The sequence below is a fragment of the Dipodomys ordii genome, unplaced genomic scaffold (assembly GCF_000151885.1).
Source record: "Dipodomys ordii isolate 6190 unplaced genomic scaffold, Dord_2.0 Scaffold85, whole genome shotgun sequence".
Classification (NCBI taxonomy): Eukaryota; Metazoa; Chordata; class Mammalia; order Rodentia; family Heteromyidae; genus Dipodomys; species Dipodomys ordii.
The window spans coordinates 4844651-4859473 of NW_012267301.1; the positions used below are offsets into that span (position 1 = coordinate 4844651).

General features: G+C 36.8%; 1 protein-coding gene across 1 annotated transcript in view; it reads right to left on the reverse strand.

Annotated features, from left to right (window-relative positions):
- Positions 1 to 14823, reverse strand: part of Spink5 (serine peptidase inhibitor, Kazal type 5) — a 147586-nt gene that overhangs the window by 30800 nt on the left and 101963 nt on the right. Inside the window, exons 9-17 of the mRNA XM_013025493.1 lie at positions 13517 to 13598; positions 12719 to 12846; positions 11905 to 11986; positions 11461 to 11588; positions 8451 to 8499; positions 6868 to 6995; positions 4726 to 4813; positions 1672 to 1799; positions 737 to 791 (exon numbers count right to left, since the gene is read on the reverse strand). Coding sequence (XP_012880947.1) covers positions 737 to 791; positions 1672 to 1799; positions 4726 to 4813; positions 6868 to 6995; positions 8451 to 8499; positions 11461 to 11588; positions 11905 to 11986; positions 12719 to 12846; positions 13517 to 13598 — 868 coding nt within the window. The remainder of the gene's footprint in view (positions 1 to 736; positions 792 to 1671; positions 1800 to 4725; positions 4814 to 6867; positions 6996 to 8450; positions 8500 to 11460; positions 11589 to 11904; positions 11987 to 12718; positions 12847 to 13516; positions 13599 to 14823) is intronic.

Sequence of the window (14823 nt, forward strand, 5' to 3'; positions counted from 1 at the left end):
GGGATGGGAAGGGGAAACAAAGGAGGAGGCAACAATGCTTGATAAGAAATGTACTCATTACCTTGCCCATGTAATTGTAACCCCTCTGTTCGGTATTTTCACAATTAAAAAAAATAAAGGCATAAACTATGCTTCTAGTTTGACCAAACGAGGCAATCCTAAAATATAGTGTGTTAGGAAGAATGCTGGACTACGTGTCAGGAAGTCTATGTTTAAATTCTATTTTAGTTTCTACTTTTCACCCTTAAGATACCATTGAAGATACAGGTACTAATAGTTTTATACACTAACTTTATAAGCAAGTTCCTCGGTCTCTCTGGACTTATACCTTCATTTCGCAATATGGGGATGGAGTACATTTAGAGAGAGGTTGAAAAATGTGCTCTGTGAGCAAAACTTTTCCAGTGCCCTGTTTAGGAGAATAAAGTTTTCTAGGCACACAGTTGTGCTCTTTGTGTGTCCATAATCTTTGGTTGTGTGATAGCTACAGCTACCGAGTTCAGCAGTGGTAGTCATGATGCTGTGGCTGATATAAGCCACTACTTGGCCCTGAAGAAAAAGTTTGACAGACCCTGGACTAAAAGAAGATCAATTTACACAAATAAAATTTTTTTTTAAAAAAAGAAGATCAATTTTCCTCATGGCTATGGGCCTCTCACAATTCCAAGAGTGACTTTTACAGAGAAATGGCAGGCTGCATCTTTTCGTTATGGTTTGAAGATCCTAGGACAATTACCTTTTCAGCCCCTCTTTTAGCTCTAGATTCTGCTTTTTCTTTGGCTTCCTGCAAGCTGTAAGAGAGAAATAGGAGAGAATCATTTTTAGAAATATTGAATATTACCTTTTATTTTTCCTTGATGGTACTGGGATTTGAACTCAAGGTCTTGTACTTGTTAGGCAACACTCAACCACTTGAGCCATGCCTTCTGCCCTTGGCTGGTTATTTTAAAGATAAAGTCTAGTAAGCTTTTCTGCACATGCCAACCTAGAAACTCAATTCTGATTTCAGCATCCTGAATATTTAGAATTATAGGCATGGGCCACCATTGCCCAGCTCAATGCATATTTTCTTAAAGGAAAAATCTTTCTAGGTACAACTATTCCATTACTTCTATACCATTACTACTGCTTAGAAATTCAATGGTAAGTACAACCCCCCCAAAGGATTGTTCTTGTTTTTAATGTTGCTTAGAAAACAAGACACATAACAATGGCAAAAGAGTAAATACATTTTTCATATTACAAATTTTTTTGGGGGGCGGGAATCAAGATTTTCGTCTTTTTCCCCAGAAAGTATCGCATCTCAGGTATGATTGGATATTGACACATCCTGCTACTTCTTAACATCCAATGGTTAGAGTTTTGCATTAGTCATGACTGTGTCCTAATATGCACAGACCATCAAAGGCTGAGTCTTTATATGGCACTCACTGTAAGGGAAATAGTTCTTAGCATAGTGGTCCTTCTTCCGTGGTGCTTCCAGGACCTTTCTCATGGAAGCACTAGAAAGAAATGTACTTCACATGTGGTTTTATTAAAATAGATTCCCAAGCTCAATGCAAAGAAAGTTTGGCTACATTATCTTCCTCAGTCTCATCATTTCAATACCATCCTTCTCCCCACACAAGGCATTCCTTTAGACTCAGGGGCAGTGGCTCCAGCTCTACTCACAAGAATGCTTCACACATGGAACAGGTGTTACCGTGGATCTTCCCATCCAGACCTTCAATAGGGTCATTCTCTCTGGTACAAGGGAGCCGTCCATTCCTCACATGGCGACGGTACTCACTGCACAACTCCTACCAAAGTAAGGAGGATTCATGAAAAAAATGACTAAAAATTAAGTATAATCAATAAATAACTCATTTAGCTATTAATACATGAACAATAAAGCTCCCTTTGCAATACCTCCTGCAAAACTTGGAAAGCCCTTAGTCTAAGCCACTGAATTGGCACACCAAAGGAAAAAAAAGTAAAAAGAAAAAAATGAAAGAGAGAGGGAAAGAAGGAAGAATGAGAAAGAAAACGTCCAATGAATATGTTATTCTGAGTCAGGGAAAATGTGAAAAATTCAAAGGATAAATGATCATCTCTTAAAATGGTGAAGGATTTGTGGTATGTAGAACAGTAGCTTTTGTTCCCAACACTATTTTCAAGTCATAAACCTGAGACCTGAGAATGTATTAACTAACATGGTAGAATGGCTTTTACAGATGTGACCAAGTTAAGGACCTTAAGATGGAAAGAGTATCCTGGATCTTCTTAAGAGGCTCAGTGCAATCACCATACTTAAACTGCTCGAATTGAGAGACAGTAAAGAATGAGTGAGGACTCCAGAAGAATAGGCAGGAAGTGCATCAAGGCTAGCTGGAGAGGGAGCATGGAGTCCAAGTGTCGTGAAACATGGATGGCTCCCTAGAAGCAGGAGAAGCCAGAGATGGATTCTTTCTTGGATACTCCAGAGAGGAATATAACCCTGCCAAACCTTTGCTCTTATCCTGGGATCCTTGTCACAATGTCTAACCTACAAAACCAAAGATAGTAAGTATACATTGGTAAAAGTCACCAAGTTATGATCATTAGTTACAGCAGCCAAAGAAAACTAGTATAGAGTTTAATATTCTTGGAGCAAATATAGAGAAGTAACTACTACATGTTAAAATAAAACATATCTATGGTAGTCCAAGCTACTCAGGAGGCTGAGATCTGAGGCTTGTACTTTAAAGCCAGCCAGGGGAGAGAAGTCTAAAGACTCTTATCTCCAATTAATCACCAAAAATCCAGAAGTGAAGGTGTAGTTCAAGTTGTAGAGTGCTAGCCTTGAGCAAAAATGCTCAGGAATAGTAGCACCCAGGCCCTGAATTCAAGCCCCAGTATCATCACAAAAATAAAACAATAAATAAATATCTGAAATTTTAAAACATTGGCATATCAAAGTTACTAAGCATACGATACAAATTTGGAAAAACTGTAGGGAGTAGCTAATACTCATTTTGGACCATAGTAAGTGGACATGTCTTTGATAGAGCAAGCTTTATCCAATGTGACACATCCTGTTGATAACAATGACATTTAATAGATAACAGTATTAATAATATTAGTAAGAAATATGTAATAATAGTAATAAATATATAGAATAATAAATAGTAATAATTACATGGAAGGCAACATATGATAGACCAATGCTGGTTTGTATTTTTTTTTGTCAGTCATGGGGCTTGAACTCTGGGCTTGGACCCTGTTCCTGCGCTCTTCAGCTCATGGCAAGTGCTCTACTGCTTGAGCCACAGCACCACTTCTGGCTTTCTATTGGTTTATTAGAGATAAGAGTCTCACGAACTTTCCTACCTGGGCTGGCTTTGAACTGCAATCCTCAGATCTCAGCCTCCTGAGTAGCTAAAATTAAAGGTGTGAGCCACCGACGCCCTGCTGACCATTGCTGCTATACACAAAGAAATCTCTTGGTACTTAATAAGAAAATAATACAAGCAATAATAATGTACTTATTTTAGAAATTAAGGAAACACCTAAGACACATGATGCTATGTGTTTACTTTATTGTCATGATGATTGAGACAAGACTAGAACCATGCCAGTATGACTCTAGATCCAGCTTTTTAACCATGCAATTATATTGAAGTAAGGAGGTCAGGTCTGGCCAGCACCATATTGGCCACATGGTTGATGGTTGGGTCTGGCATCTTGTCTTCATGCTGGGGGAAGGAAATGCCTCCATCCATCACCTGCCTCCCAGGTAATGGGCATGCCCAGATCTCTGGAGGCAGGGGCAGGCACTTGGCTGATAGGATACTGAATCTGTCAGTCCAGTGCCTGGGACTGGGAATTTCCTGTGGACTGTCCCCTGCTTGGACCCTATTTAGTCCCAGACCAGCCCAGACACCATTATGCCATGCTGTGTGTGTGTGTCTCTGTGACTGTGTCCTGTATCCTGGTTTGTATCCATGGCATCCCAATTCAGCTCTCCATTGGAGCTGAGTTGGTTTGTTGGTATTATTTTTGTTCTTTCTTTCCTTTCTGGCCTGTTTCCTAGCTTTGTTATGTGTATTTGGAGGCTGCAGGCCTTTGTAACAATTGTCTACTTGCAGCCTACTAACTGTGTAATAAAGTCATCTTCCAAAATGTGGCTTCTGGAATAATTCACTTTAACAATATAATCCACAAGACAAGGAGACATGAACCATTTCCTGGCATGTCCAAGAAACAAGAAGATGGCTAATGTGACTGATGAGAATAACTCTTCAGCATTAGGAAATGAGGCATGAGCCGTGGCAGATGATGTACAGAGGATGTTGGCATTGTAACCCACTGGAAGGGCCTTAGCTCTTACTCTGGGTGTGATGAGAAGCCAGTAGGTGACAGGCCCTGCTTTATGCTGCGAAGTAATTATTGATATTTAAGAGAGTCAGTAGCTATAAGTAGCTATGAGGGAACAAAGAACAGAGAGCCATATAAGTGGGATTTTCCAAATTGAGATTAATAAAGGAAAGGAATATAAGAAAACCTGAGACACGCCTTGAACAAGTATTGACTGAAGAGTGAATGGATCTAATAAGAAAGTAAGTCTTTATAGATATAAAGATCGGAATACACTTGCTCAATCTATAGTCACTGAAAATCCTGAGATTAGGAGAGGGGAGAAGGAAATTCTCCTTAGGAGAATGAGCACTGAGTGCTCACATGGCTCTGCTGATTTAAAACAAATACCTGGACTGCTTCTCTCTTAACCTTTTCAGTCTCAGCTTTCTCCTTTTCTTCTTTCTCATTAGTTTTCTTCTCTTCTTCCTCCAGTTGGCTGTAATAGAAGGTACAAGCTGAGCACATTCACTGACTTTTATAGAATGTTTCAAGAATGAGTAATGATTTTCCAAATCTAGGATTGGAAGAGCTCAGGAAAGAAATACATAGCCATACCAAGAAATAGTATTACTTTGGTAATGTGTAGATTATTCAGTTGTATATCCCCTCCCAAAGAACAATAATAATGAACTAGGCATGCATTTTTAAAATCAGTATAAGGCCTTTTAATTTGTATGAAGCCTTTCTAAATCAGTGTGAAGTTTTCTTAAAAAGCCACAATTGGCCGGGTGCTGGTGGATCACGCCTGCCATCCTAGCTACTCAAGAGGCTGAGTTTTGAGGATCGCAGTTCAAAGCCAGCCTGGGCAAGACAGTCCGTGAGACTCTTATCTCCAATTAACTACCAGAAAACTGAAAGTGGCACTGTGGCTCAAGTGGTAAAGTGCTAGCCCTGAGTTCGCTCAGGGACAGCGCCCAGGCCCAGAGTTCAAGCCCCATGACTGACAAAAAATAAAAATAAAAAACCCAAAACAAACAATTGTCTTGAGTTTTGAAAAATTGTGAAACTTTTGATATTCAAATGAGTACTACTGTTTACCATGAACGAAGTGTGATGCCAAGTTAATTCGTGGCTATGTAAACGATGTTTCAAAATAAATAGTTCAACTGTAATTTTAGTGGAACTAATTTGCATATTAAAACTCAAGTTTTGGGTTACAATAATGATTTGATTCCAGAAGACTAAACAGCTTATTTTTGAGGTTAATTACAAGCCTAGCATTCTTGTATTCTAGCCAACGTGTGTGTGTGTGTGTGTGTGTGTGTGTGTGTGTGTGTGTGTTGGTATTGGGGTTTGAGCTCAGGGACTGGGCATTGTCTCTTAGCTTTTCCCTGTAGGCTGGTGCTCTACCACTTGAGCTTATTCTTGTTGCTAGCTAGTTGGAGATAGAGTCTTACCAGCATTCCCTCTCTGGGTTGGCTTTAAACCTGATCTTCAGATCTCAGCCTCTTGAGTAGTTAGAATTACAGGTATGAGCTTCAGCTAGTGAACTTTTGTGAGCCAGCCCAAGCTGGCTCCAAATCCTGCTGCCTCAGCCTCCTAAGTGTTGGGATTACAGACAAGTAAATGCTCATGCGCTGCCTCATTTTTGACATTTTCTACTGGTGTGTATTATATCAAAAATCTTTAGCATTTGCTAAATCAACTCATTGCAACAATCCCAGAAAGTTGAGGAAATGAGAGAAAAACCCGATCTCAGGCCACTATTTGAATACCCTGCTCTGTCAATCTCTACTTTTAAGGAATGGTATGCTTTACAAAGCTATAAGTTGAGTGTTGTTTTCAGTATTTATTTTAGGGCTGATGTCAGGAAGAAATTCAAAAGCTAATGAAGCATGAGAATTTGAGGTGGAAACATGTAACCTCTGTCTTATCTCTCATAGAGTTCTGGTCTTAAGATTACCACAGCACTTGGCAAAATAAAGATCTAGAATTTCTTAATGTGGTTTAGCAGGAAGACATTTGAGAAACATCTAATATATAAGTCTGCTTCTTAGGGAGTTTATTCTATGGTAAACCACTTACTAAAACATGAATCACCTGCACAGAGTAACGTCCCTGAAACAAATGAAATCATCTACATTCCTCTTTTTGTTCAAGTTATTTTAACAATATTTATATATTATACCCATATCTGAATATACTCAGAGTAATAAAATATTAGAATTAGAAGAGAGCTCAAAGAGAACTCATGATCCCGACAATGATACTTTTGCTTTCTTTGTAATATATAAACGAAGACTAACAAATATTAAAAAACATTTTGTAGGAAGTTGAGTCTTTACCCTTGACATAATTAAAAGCTAGAATTATAACTGGATAAGAGTAAAACTATATGATTCAATATTACTTACGGTCTTGTCCACCTACTTTTAAGATTTTCTAGCATAAACCTATGGTTAATATATTCTATATAGGTATGAAGAATTTTAGATCCAGAAGTGAATAAGGATGAGGACATACAATGAAAGAGCTGGACTGTGTACTTACAACAGGCTCTCACACATGGCACACTTGTTCACGTGCATTTTCCCATCGGGACCAGGAACAGGATCATTCTCCCTGGTGCATATGAACCTTCCTTCCCTGACTTGGTCCCGGAATTCACTGCAGGTTTCCTAGAATATGAGGAAGATGCATTTGCAGCACAGTTTTCTACCTACCCTGAATTTTAAATATGTTAAGGAGTATGTAAACTACAACGGAGGAAGATTGAAAAGTGATGACATGCAGTAGGCTCAGTAAGTAGTTATGAAGCTCCTGCCATGAACTCAGAATCTTCCTGGGCCATTGAAGATCTATGTATCAGCATTGTTCTACCAAGTGTACTTAGAGTTGAGGTGCAGAGTTCGGCGGACAACATTGTTGGAGACCAGTGGGAAACATTTATGTTTGTATTTTGTTATAGAATGTAGTCTCTAAAAGCTATGGGCGATCTCAGCTTCAGAGCTTCAGTATACCTAGAGAAGGTTTTCTAAAGAAACTGAGAAAACTTGTCTTTAGTAGGCTAAGAAAGAAGAGGAAAACTGTGCTCAAACTATGGAATAAAGACACAGCTGACAGAACAAGTGTGATCTCTGAAGAAAACCCATCCAGGGTGAGGGATGTGGACTTTAGCCTGGAAAATCCAATACCAGTGCCAGATGGAAGAAGAGGTTAGGACATTTGAAAGATTTTGGAGGAGGTGGCAACTGATCACATATAATGAATGAAACAAATGTTCATTTCCAAGTTGTTAATTAAAACACAGTTCCAGCTAATGAAAACATAGTTATTTAAAAATGAGCCAGAAAGATTTAAGCCATATCTACTCTTCTCAAATAAGGGCTAAGTTTGTACCTTCCTAGGTACTGGGAAAGAAAATAGAAAAAATAAAGGTAAATCTGTGTTTGGCTATTGTCCAATATAATCCAGCCTTTACACATGAATAAATCAGAGTTTGCTACCTGTAAAATGACAAAATTTATAAAAGCCAGGAAGATTGACTAAAAGTCAAGGCTGAGACCAAGAAAGCTAGTACTCCCTCCCTACCTGGGTGGGGACAAAGATTAAATACGATAATATAGTTGCATATTGTTTTGTTAATAGAAGACTTAGAATCTAGGACTTCCTCGTGTGAAGTAACAGCTATAAACAATGCAAATTAAAATTTAGCCAACTGCACAAGTTAAATTTTATAACCTAAGCCTAATGAAAGAAATCTGATAGAAGTAAACTATGTCATACATCCCTTATAAGGAGTAAACATTTCAGTTTAAAACAAACATTAAATGAGCCTTGAAATTGAGCCATCATGAAATCAAACTAGTAATCCAGAAACATCTAATTAAGACCCTGTTTTCAGGTTAAAAGTTTTATTCTTCTCTACTGTCTTCTGAGACAGAATGTCAAGTGACACTCTTGCTTCAGCCTAGGGAGTAGCTGAGAATGCAGGTGGCTATTGATGTTAAAACTCTTTGAATTCCTTCTCTACATGAAGTTGAGACAGAAAACATACATGCTAATAGGGCCACTACATTGTTAAAGTAAAAAAAAGTGTGAGGACCTACTGTTAACATTTCTGGTAAAATTACCTTTGCAGTTTCTCTCTTAGCTTTTGCTTTTGCTCTTTCTTCTTGCTTACTACAAGGAGTAGAAATAAAACAAGAAAGAAAAATAGATCTTAGTTCAACAGAGCTCACTCTTCACATCCATGAAGTGATCATTCTGTGCTTAGGCTATGCTCAAGTAACTCCAAATATTCACATGTACTATTTGTCATATTATTAGAGAATTAACTAGAATGTATCATCTCATTTCAACAGCAAGTCAGTTCATTAGAAAGCACGCTTATGTAACTTCCAGCTCATCTACTGCAGTAATAGTTTGTTACTGATTCTTTTGCTCTGTGAATTTTTTTTTTTACATTGGGGCTTGAACACAGGACCTTGTGTTTTCTAGGCAGATGCTCTACTACTTACTACTTCAGCCATACCCTAGTTCTCTTTACCCCCTTTTTAGTTTAGCTATTTTTAGCTAAAGTTTCCTGCTTTTTGCCCAGTCCTGGAATGAAGACTGTGACCTCCTTTCAATATCTCCCACAAAGCTAAGATAGCAGGTGTAACATACATACATAGCTTATTTAGATAATTTTATGCTTATGCTGACCTAGAATCATAATTCTCCCAATCTGTGCCTCCCCAAAAGCTAAGATTACAGGTATATACCACCATACCTGGCCTCTTTGACACTTTTTAATAAAATGTAGTATTTGACTTCTGGTCAAAATTCAAAAATGGCAATTGGGAGAAAACTCTTTGGTGCAATTTTTTTTTTAAGGAAAACTAGAAGGGACTGACATTCTTTATGTCTTCCTTGTCTTTAAGGAGAAGGCTTGTGGCTGGAGAAGAGGTAATAAAAATACATCTCTTACAGAAAAATTTAGAACCATTAACTGAATTGCTGCATATGAATCAGTTATGCACATCACAAAGTGATTGGTAGAATGGATGATAATTGATATCATCATCATCGTCGTCATCATCATCATCATCATTGTAAGCAAATATTCTAAAAATTAATTCATGAGAAAAGTTAATTGAGAGTGATCGGACTACACTTTTAGATAACTAACAATTTTGCCATTGAGTTTAATGGCCTGAACCTACAACATAATTGGACACATGACACATTTAATTTAATCATGTTGGTGAAAAAAATTACATAATGTGTGAAAATGCTTTAATGTATGCCAATCAATCTTAATTGAGTCTTCAATCAAGCTAAGACAATTTGAAGCAGAACAAACTGTTTCTATGTTGTACAGAAGTCTGCACCAATTAACTAGGGAGGAAAGAAAGCTTCTCAAGGAGTTCAGTAGCTTTGGTTACAACATAGGACAATACAAGTTATTTTTATGAATAATTTTAAAGTTTTTACAGAAACCTATTAAATATATTGTGGGGGAGGGTAGGCTCATGCTTATTTCTGTGAAAAAATGATAGAAACATTGGCACCAATCTAAGTCAATTTCAATGTTTAATAACGTGTTTTCTTTTCCTAATGGGAAATTATCCAAGGAGGCTGCAGAATTGACCACTAGGTGGCATTCCAAAACAGTCCTAAATATAGACATCTACTTGTAATCCATGAAAGCCTTGAAAATGGCTGTCTCCGGCCTGTGAGAAACACATTAGATACATGATGACTTTCCCACTCTTCTCAACTTCTCTGGGGTTTAGTTTTATATCCATAATTTGTGACAATACAGAACTGATTTCATGTGACTGTGGTAAAGATTAAATGAGACTAAGTAACAAAGGTCTTCAGCCTACTCTATGTACTAAATAAGTGTTGGTTATGGTAATTATGGTCATTATTTTAACTTTATTTTTAACTTCAATCAAATGCATTTTTAGTGTTCCATGATCCAAACTCTCTGAGAGAAATCTGCTGAAGATAGAATAATTCATTCTTTTCAGAGATATTGCTTTCACAATAGAAAATACACTGGGATTGTTTTTGGTTAAAAATAAACAGAGTTTAGAAAAGTAAAAAAAAAATCTCTTACTGGAGGGGATGTACTATTTCATTGATTTAAAAATCATACTTTAAGTTCCCTGTGAGTGGGCATGCAGCTCCTAAACTTATTTTTGAGTCTGTCCCTACACTATTACAGAGTTAACTCCTTCTTCCTACTGAGGCCATGTATTTCTACCTCTGAGGCACCTTAATTTTATTCCTTAAATTCACATCAAAAGAGTACAAAGAAAATAGTGAACTGAAAAAGAAAATCTGGATAAACTGGATAAAATTACAATGACATTCTAAATAGGATCTCATTACCTCCCATTCTGGGTGAAAGATGCAAGATTAGTTCTAAAATGTCATAGAAGAAAATTTTCTCTCTGTTTCTAGATCTATTAGAAACACTTCTGATTGTCAAATCATAATCATATATAGGTAAGAGACAATGTTTTTATATGTATTCATCATTCAATGATTAAACTAGTCTAATGAACATAGTCACCTTCCATATGTACTAATAATTTTTTATGATGAGAACATTTAGAATATACACTTTAAGAAATTTTGCAATATGCTATACTTATCCATTTTTTATGATGAGAACGTTTAAAATATATACTTTAAGAAATTTTGCAATAATGACATATTATGAACCATTGTGTCCAGCTTGTGCCCTGATTCTCAAAATCTTATTCATCTTCACTGAAAAATTAATCCATTAATCAACATCTCTGTATTCATTGCTTCCGCTCCTCCCCCCACAGATTTCACATCTGTGAGTTCGACTTCTTGAAACTTCACTTGTAAGTAGAATCAGGGATTAGGATTTTTCTCTGTAATGCTTACTCTGCATCTCTTCATTCCAGAGTAATTATACTCTGATAGTTTTCCATTTGTTTTTGAAGCTGTTTGTTTCTTAGTCTACTTCATTGTAACTCTCAAAATGCAATTGATGAGGAAAACTAATGATCATCTCATCTCTCTCCATTTACAAAAAATATTCCTAAAAGCAAAACTTCTTGGGGAAATTCCTGTGCCCCAGCTCCCTAAGCAGCCCAGGTTTGTGGCTCCACTCACAAGAAGGCATCACACATGGAGCAGGTGTTCCCATGCATCTTCCCATCTGGGCCCTGGACGGGGTCATTTTCTCTGGTGCAAACCAGTTGTCCATTCCTTCTTGAATTGCGGTACCCACTACAGAGTTCCTAGAAAACCAAGAAGGGAAGCAGAGGTGTTGAACATAGGCTGGATCAGACTGGAAAAAAAATATCTAAAATTTAGACTTCAACTGGCCTATCTTAGAACAGTTCTTTCCTTGGAAAGCACGGGCATTTCAAAGGCTAAAAATCAGTGAAGAAAGAAATAATACCTAGGAACCTGTGTGTATGCACACATGCTAATACACACCAAAACACGCACTTCATAGAAATACTTCATGGAATTTACATGTTTTCCAAACATTATTCATGAAACCCTAAAGTCCTAAGCTTCTGATTTACTACCTAGACAAAGTGTCCTTACCTCAAAGGAAGTTGTACTTTTAGACTGTCTTTTATTTCTTGATTCACTTTCTTTCTTTTTCTTTGCTTCTTCTTCCACTTGACTATATGAGAATGGTTAGACAAAGACATGAGAAATAAGTATAGAATTAAGTAGAAATAAGTATAGAAATAAGTATAGAATTGGGAGTGATCTCAGATATTACTTAATTATTATGGTTAATATTTATTAACTTCTACTATATGTCCTATGTTGGGCTCATACTATGAAATGATTACAACAGAACATAATAAAATTCTCTCTATTTACCAATGAGAAATCTGATAGAACCCATAACCTATCCGAGGGCAAATAGCTAGGAAGTGTAAGTGAGGGATTTTGAGTTCTTTTTAAAACCTTCCAATGCACACTACTTATCTATGATGAATACTTAGTCTGATTTATCTGCTAGTAAATTCTCTACCTGTATCAGGCTTGTCACTCAATGGAAAGTCACCCAACTATCAAGTTGGTCTTCTTAAAACTGAGCAGAACCAGTCCTGCAGAACTTCTACTCATTGACTCAATGAGTCAATGGAGAAAACATAACAATAATCTAGCTTCCCCACATTTAAAAATAAAAATGACTTGGGTATTTGAAGATAGACTCTAAATGTGACCCTATCTTAACCATCTTCAAAGGATATGATTTTTATACCTTTCTCTAATCAAGCAGGTTCTCTACATATGCTTGTTTTCATTTCTGTGGTTCAAGGGGCCATCTACAAACTGAACATATGAATGAAAAAGAAAGGACAAATGCCTCCTTTGCCTGCATAGTCGTAGCTCTACTCACAAGAAGGCCTCACACATGGAGCAGGTGTTGCCATGCATCTTCCCATCTGGGCCCAGGATAGGGTCGTTCTCTCTGGTGCAAGGAAGTTTTCCGTTCCTCACTATCCGGCGGTATTCATGGCAAAGCTCCTACCAGAGTAGGGAAAGGAAGATGAACGTTTATTTATTTCTGATCAGAGCACAAGATTCAGCCCTCTACATTTGCAGAATTTCATATTATGCTTTTTTGTGAAAGCAGTTGTTTGCCTATGTTTCTCTTAATGTAAAATTCAATACTGGAAACAAACCCTTTGTTAAGAAATGGAAATCAATAAGACATAATAAAATGTCACAAATATAAAAGAAGAGGAATTCCAGCACAATCTGAACAGAATGAAATCAATACAGACATGTATGAACATGAAAAACTGACAACTCAAAGATCAGGACTGTTAAATCTGACTGTGAAAACTAGGAAGATATCAAGTATTATTTAACATCAAAAGGATTTGTTTCTGAGGAGAACAAGAAAACCTGGATTTGGGACTATGTACACTTGGCTGAAAATAAGTTGAGAGACTCAGGTAAGAAACTTTATATATAGGATACAGCAGGACCTGAATTTCTAAGTGAAATAGGAAATTAAGAAATGTTCTATAGTTGATAGAGAGCTACCCATCATGATGTTAGTGGAATTAAGGGATTTATTTTTATATCTCAATTCAGATACAAAATATACAAATGGAAAGAATACAGGTTTTTCTGTAAAGTAGTTAGCAAACTACTGTGTTGTAGAATTCACTGAATAAACTCAACTCACTGCATATGAAGGCGTTTTCCCAGATCCTCTTTTGTTTCTTGCTTGGGCTTCCATCTTTTTCTTTTCTTCAGCTTCTGCTATGCTGAATATAGAAGAAGAAAAGCATCCACTTGTTCCATTCAGGTCTTTAACTTCTCCAAATCCCTACAATGCAAATCTGTCCTTAAAGAGAAAGATCTTAATCTCATTTTTTACTATGTATCAATGAGAAGCAAATAGCCTATAGTATGGTCTGATACCATGACTTCTTCATAATTTTTGCTTAATATTGAAAGAAAGATGGTGACAATAGGTTTTGAGAACTTACTTTCTTTAAGTTATTTTTCTTTCCTATGATGACAAAAAGGTGATCAGTGTACAAAGAAGGTATCAAAACTGGAACCAGGAACATAACTGGAAACTGGCCTTAACAAAGTACTGTGATGGGACTCCTTGTTTCTCAGATAGGATGAGAAACAGAGAGGCCCTAGGCCTAATCTCAGGATACGACCACAGCCACAGTCTCTTCCCTGGTCTATCTTCTACATCATGTATACTCTAGCTTTAATATATATTTAAATGTATTGTTCATCTATGGCTGTCTTATCTAAAATCTACCTAAAATGATAGAATGGATGGGTAGAAGCCAAAAATTTCTATACACTAATAAAATATAAACTTACAATTGTTTTGTGATGAAATTGTATAGTAGCTATAGTTAACTGATGTTATTTCAACCATCTATGATAACAAACAAATTAAAAGACAAATATAACATTTTGCATTCGAGGTATAGTCAAAAATTTAATGTTCAGCCTCATAAAGTGAAAGCTATTTTAAATTGTGAAACAAAGTCATTAACTCTAACTTATTGGGAAATGTCACAGTGTTTAAGACTTGCTAGTTTTTATAGACACTTATGGTTATTTCTTGGGCAATTTAGCTTATCAGTCTCTGGGCTTAGTGCAATTGGTCTGTACCCTCATGAGAGATGAAATGCCTACAAACTGCTAAAGTAAGTACACATATTCAGCTGGAGCAATGAAGGAAAAGTAGTATTTGCACATTTTTAAAAATTTGTCAGGAGGTTCCAATGCTATGAGAATTCATAGAAATAAGAATGGCCAATAGACACATGAAGAAATGCTCAACTTCTCTAACCATAAAAGAAATGCAAATCAGGACAACATTGAGATTCCTCCTCACCCCAGTTACAATTGCAAAAAATCAAGAACTCTAAAACAACAGATGCCAGAGGGAATGTGACCAGAAGGGAACCCTACTGCATTGTTGATGGGAGTGTAAACTTGTTCAACCACTTTGGAAAG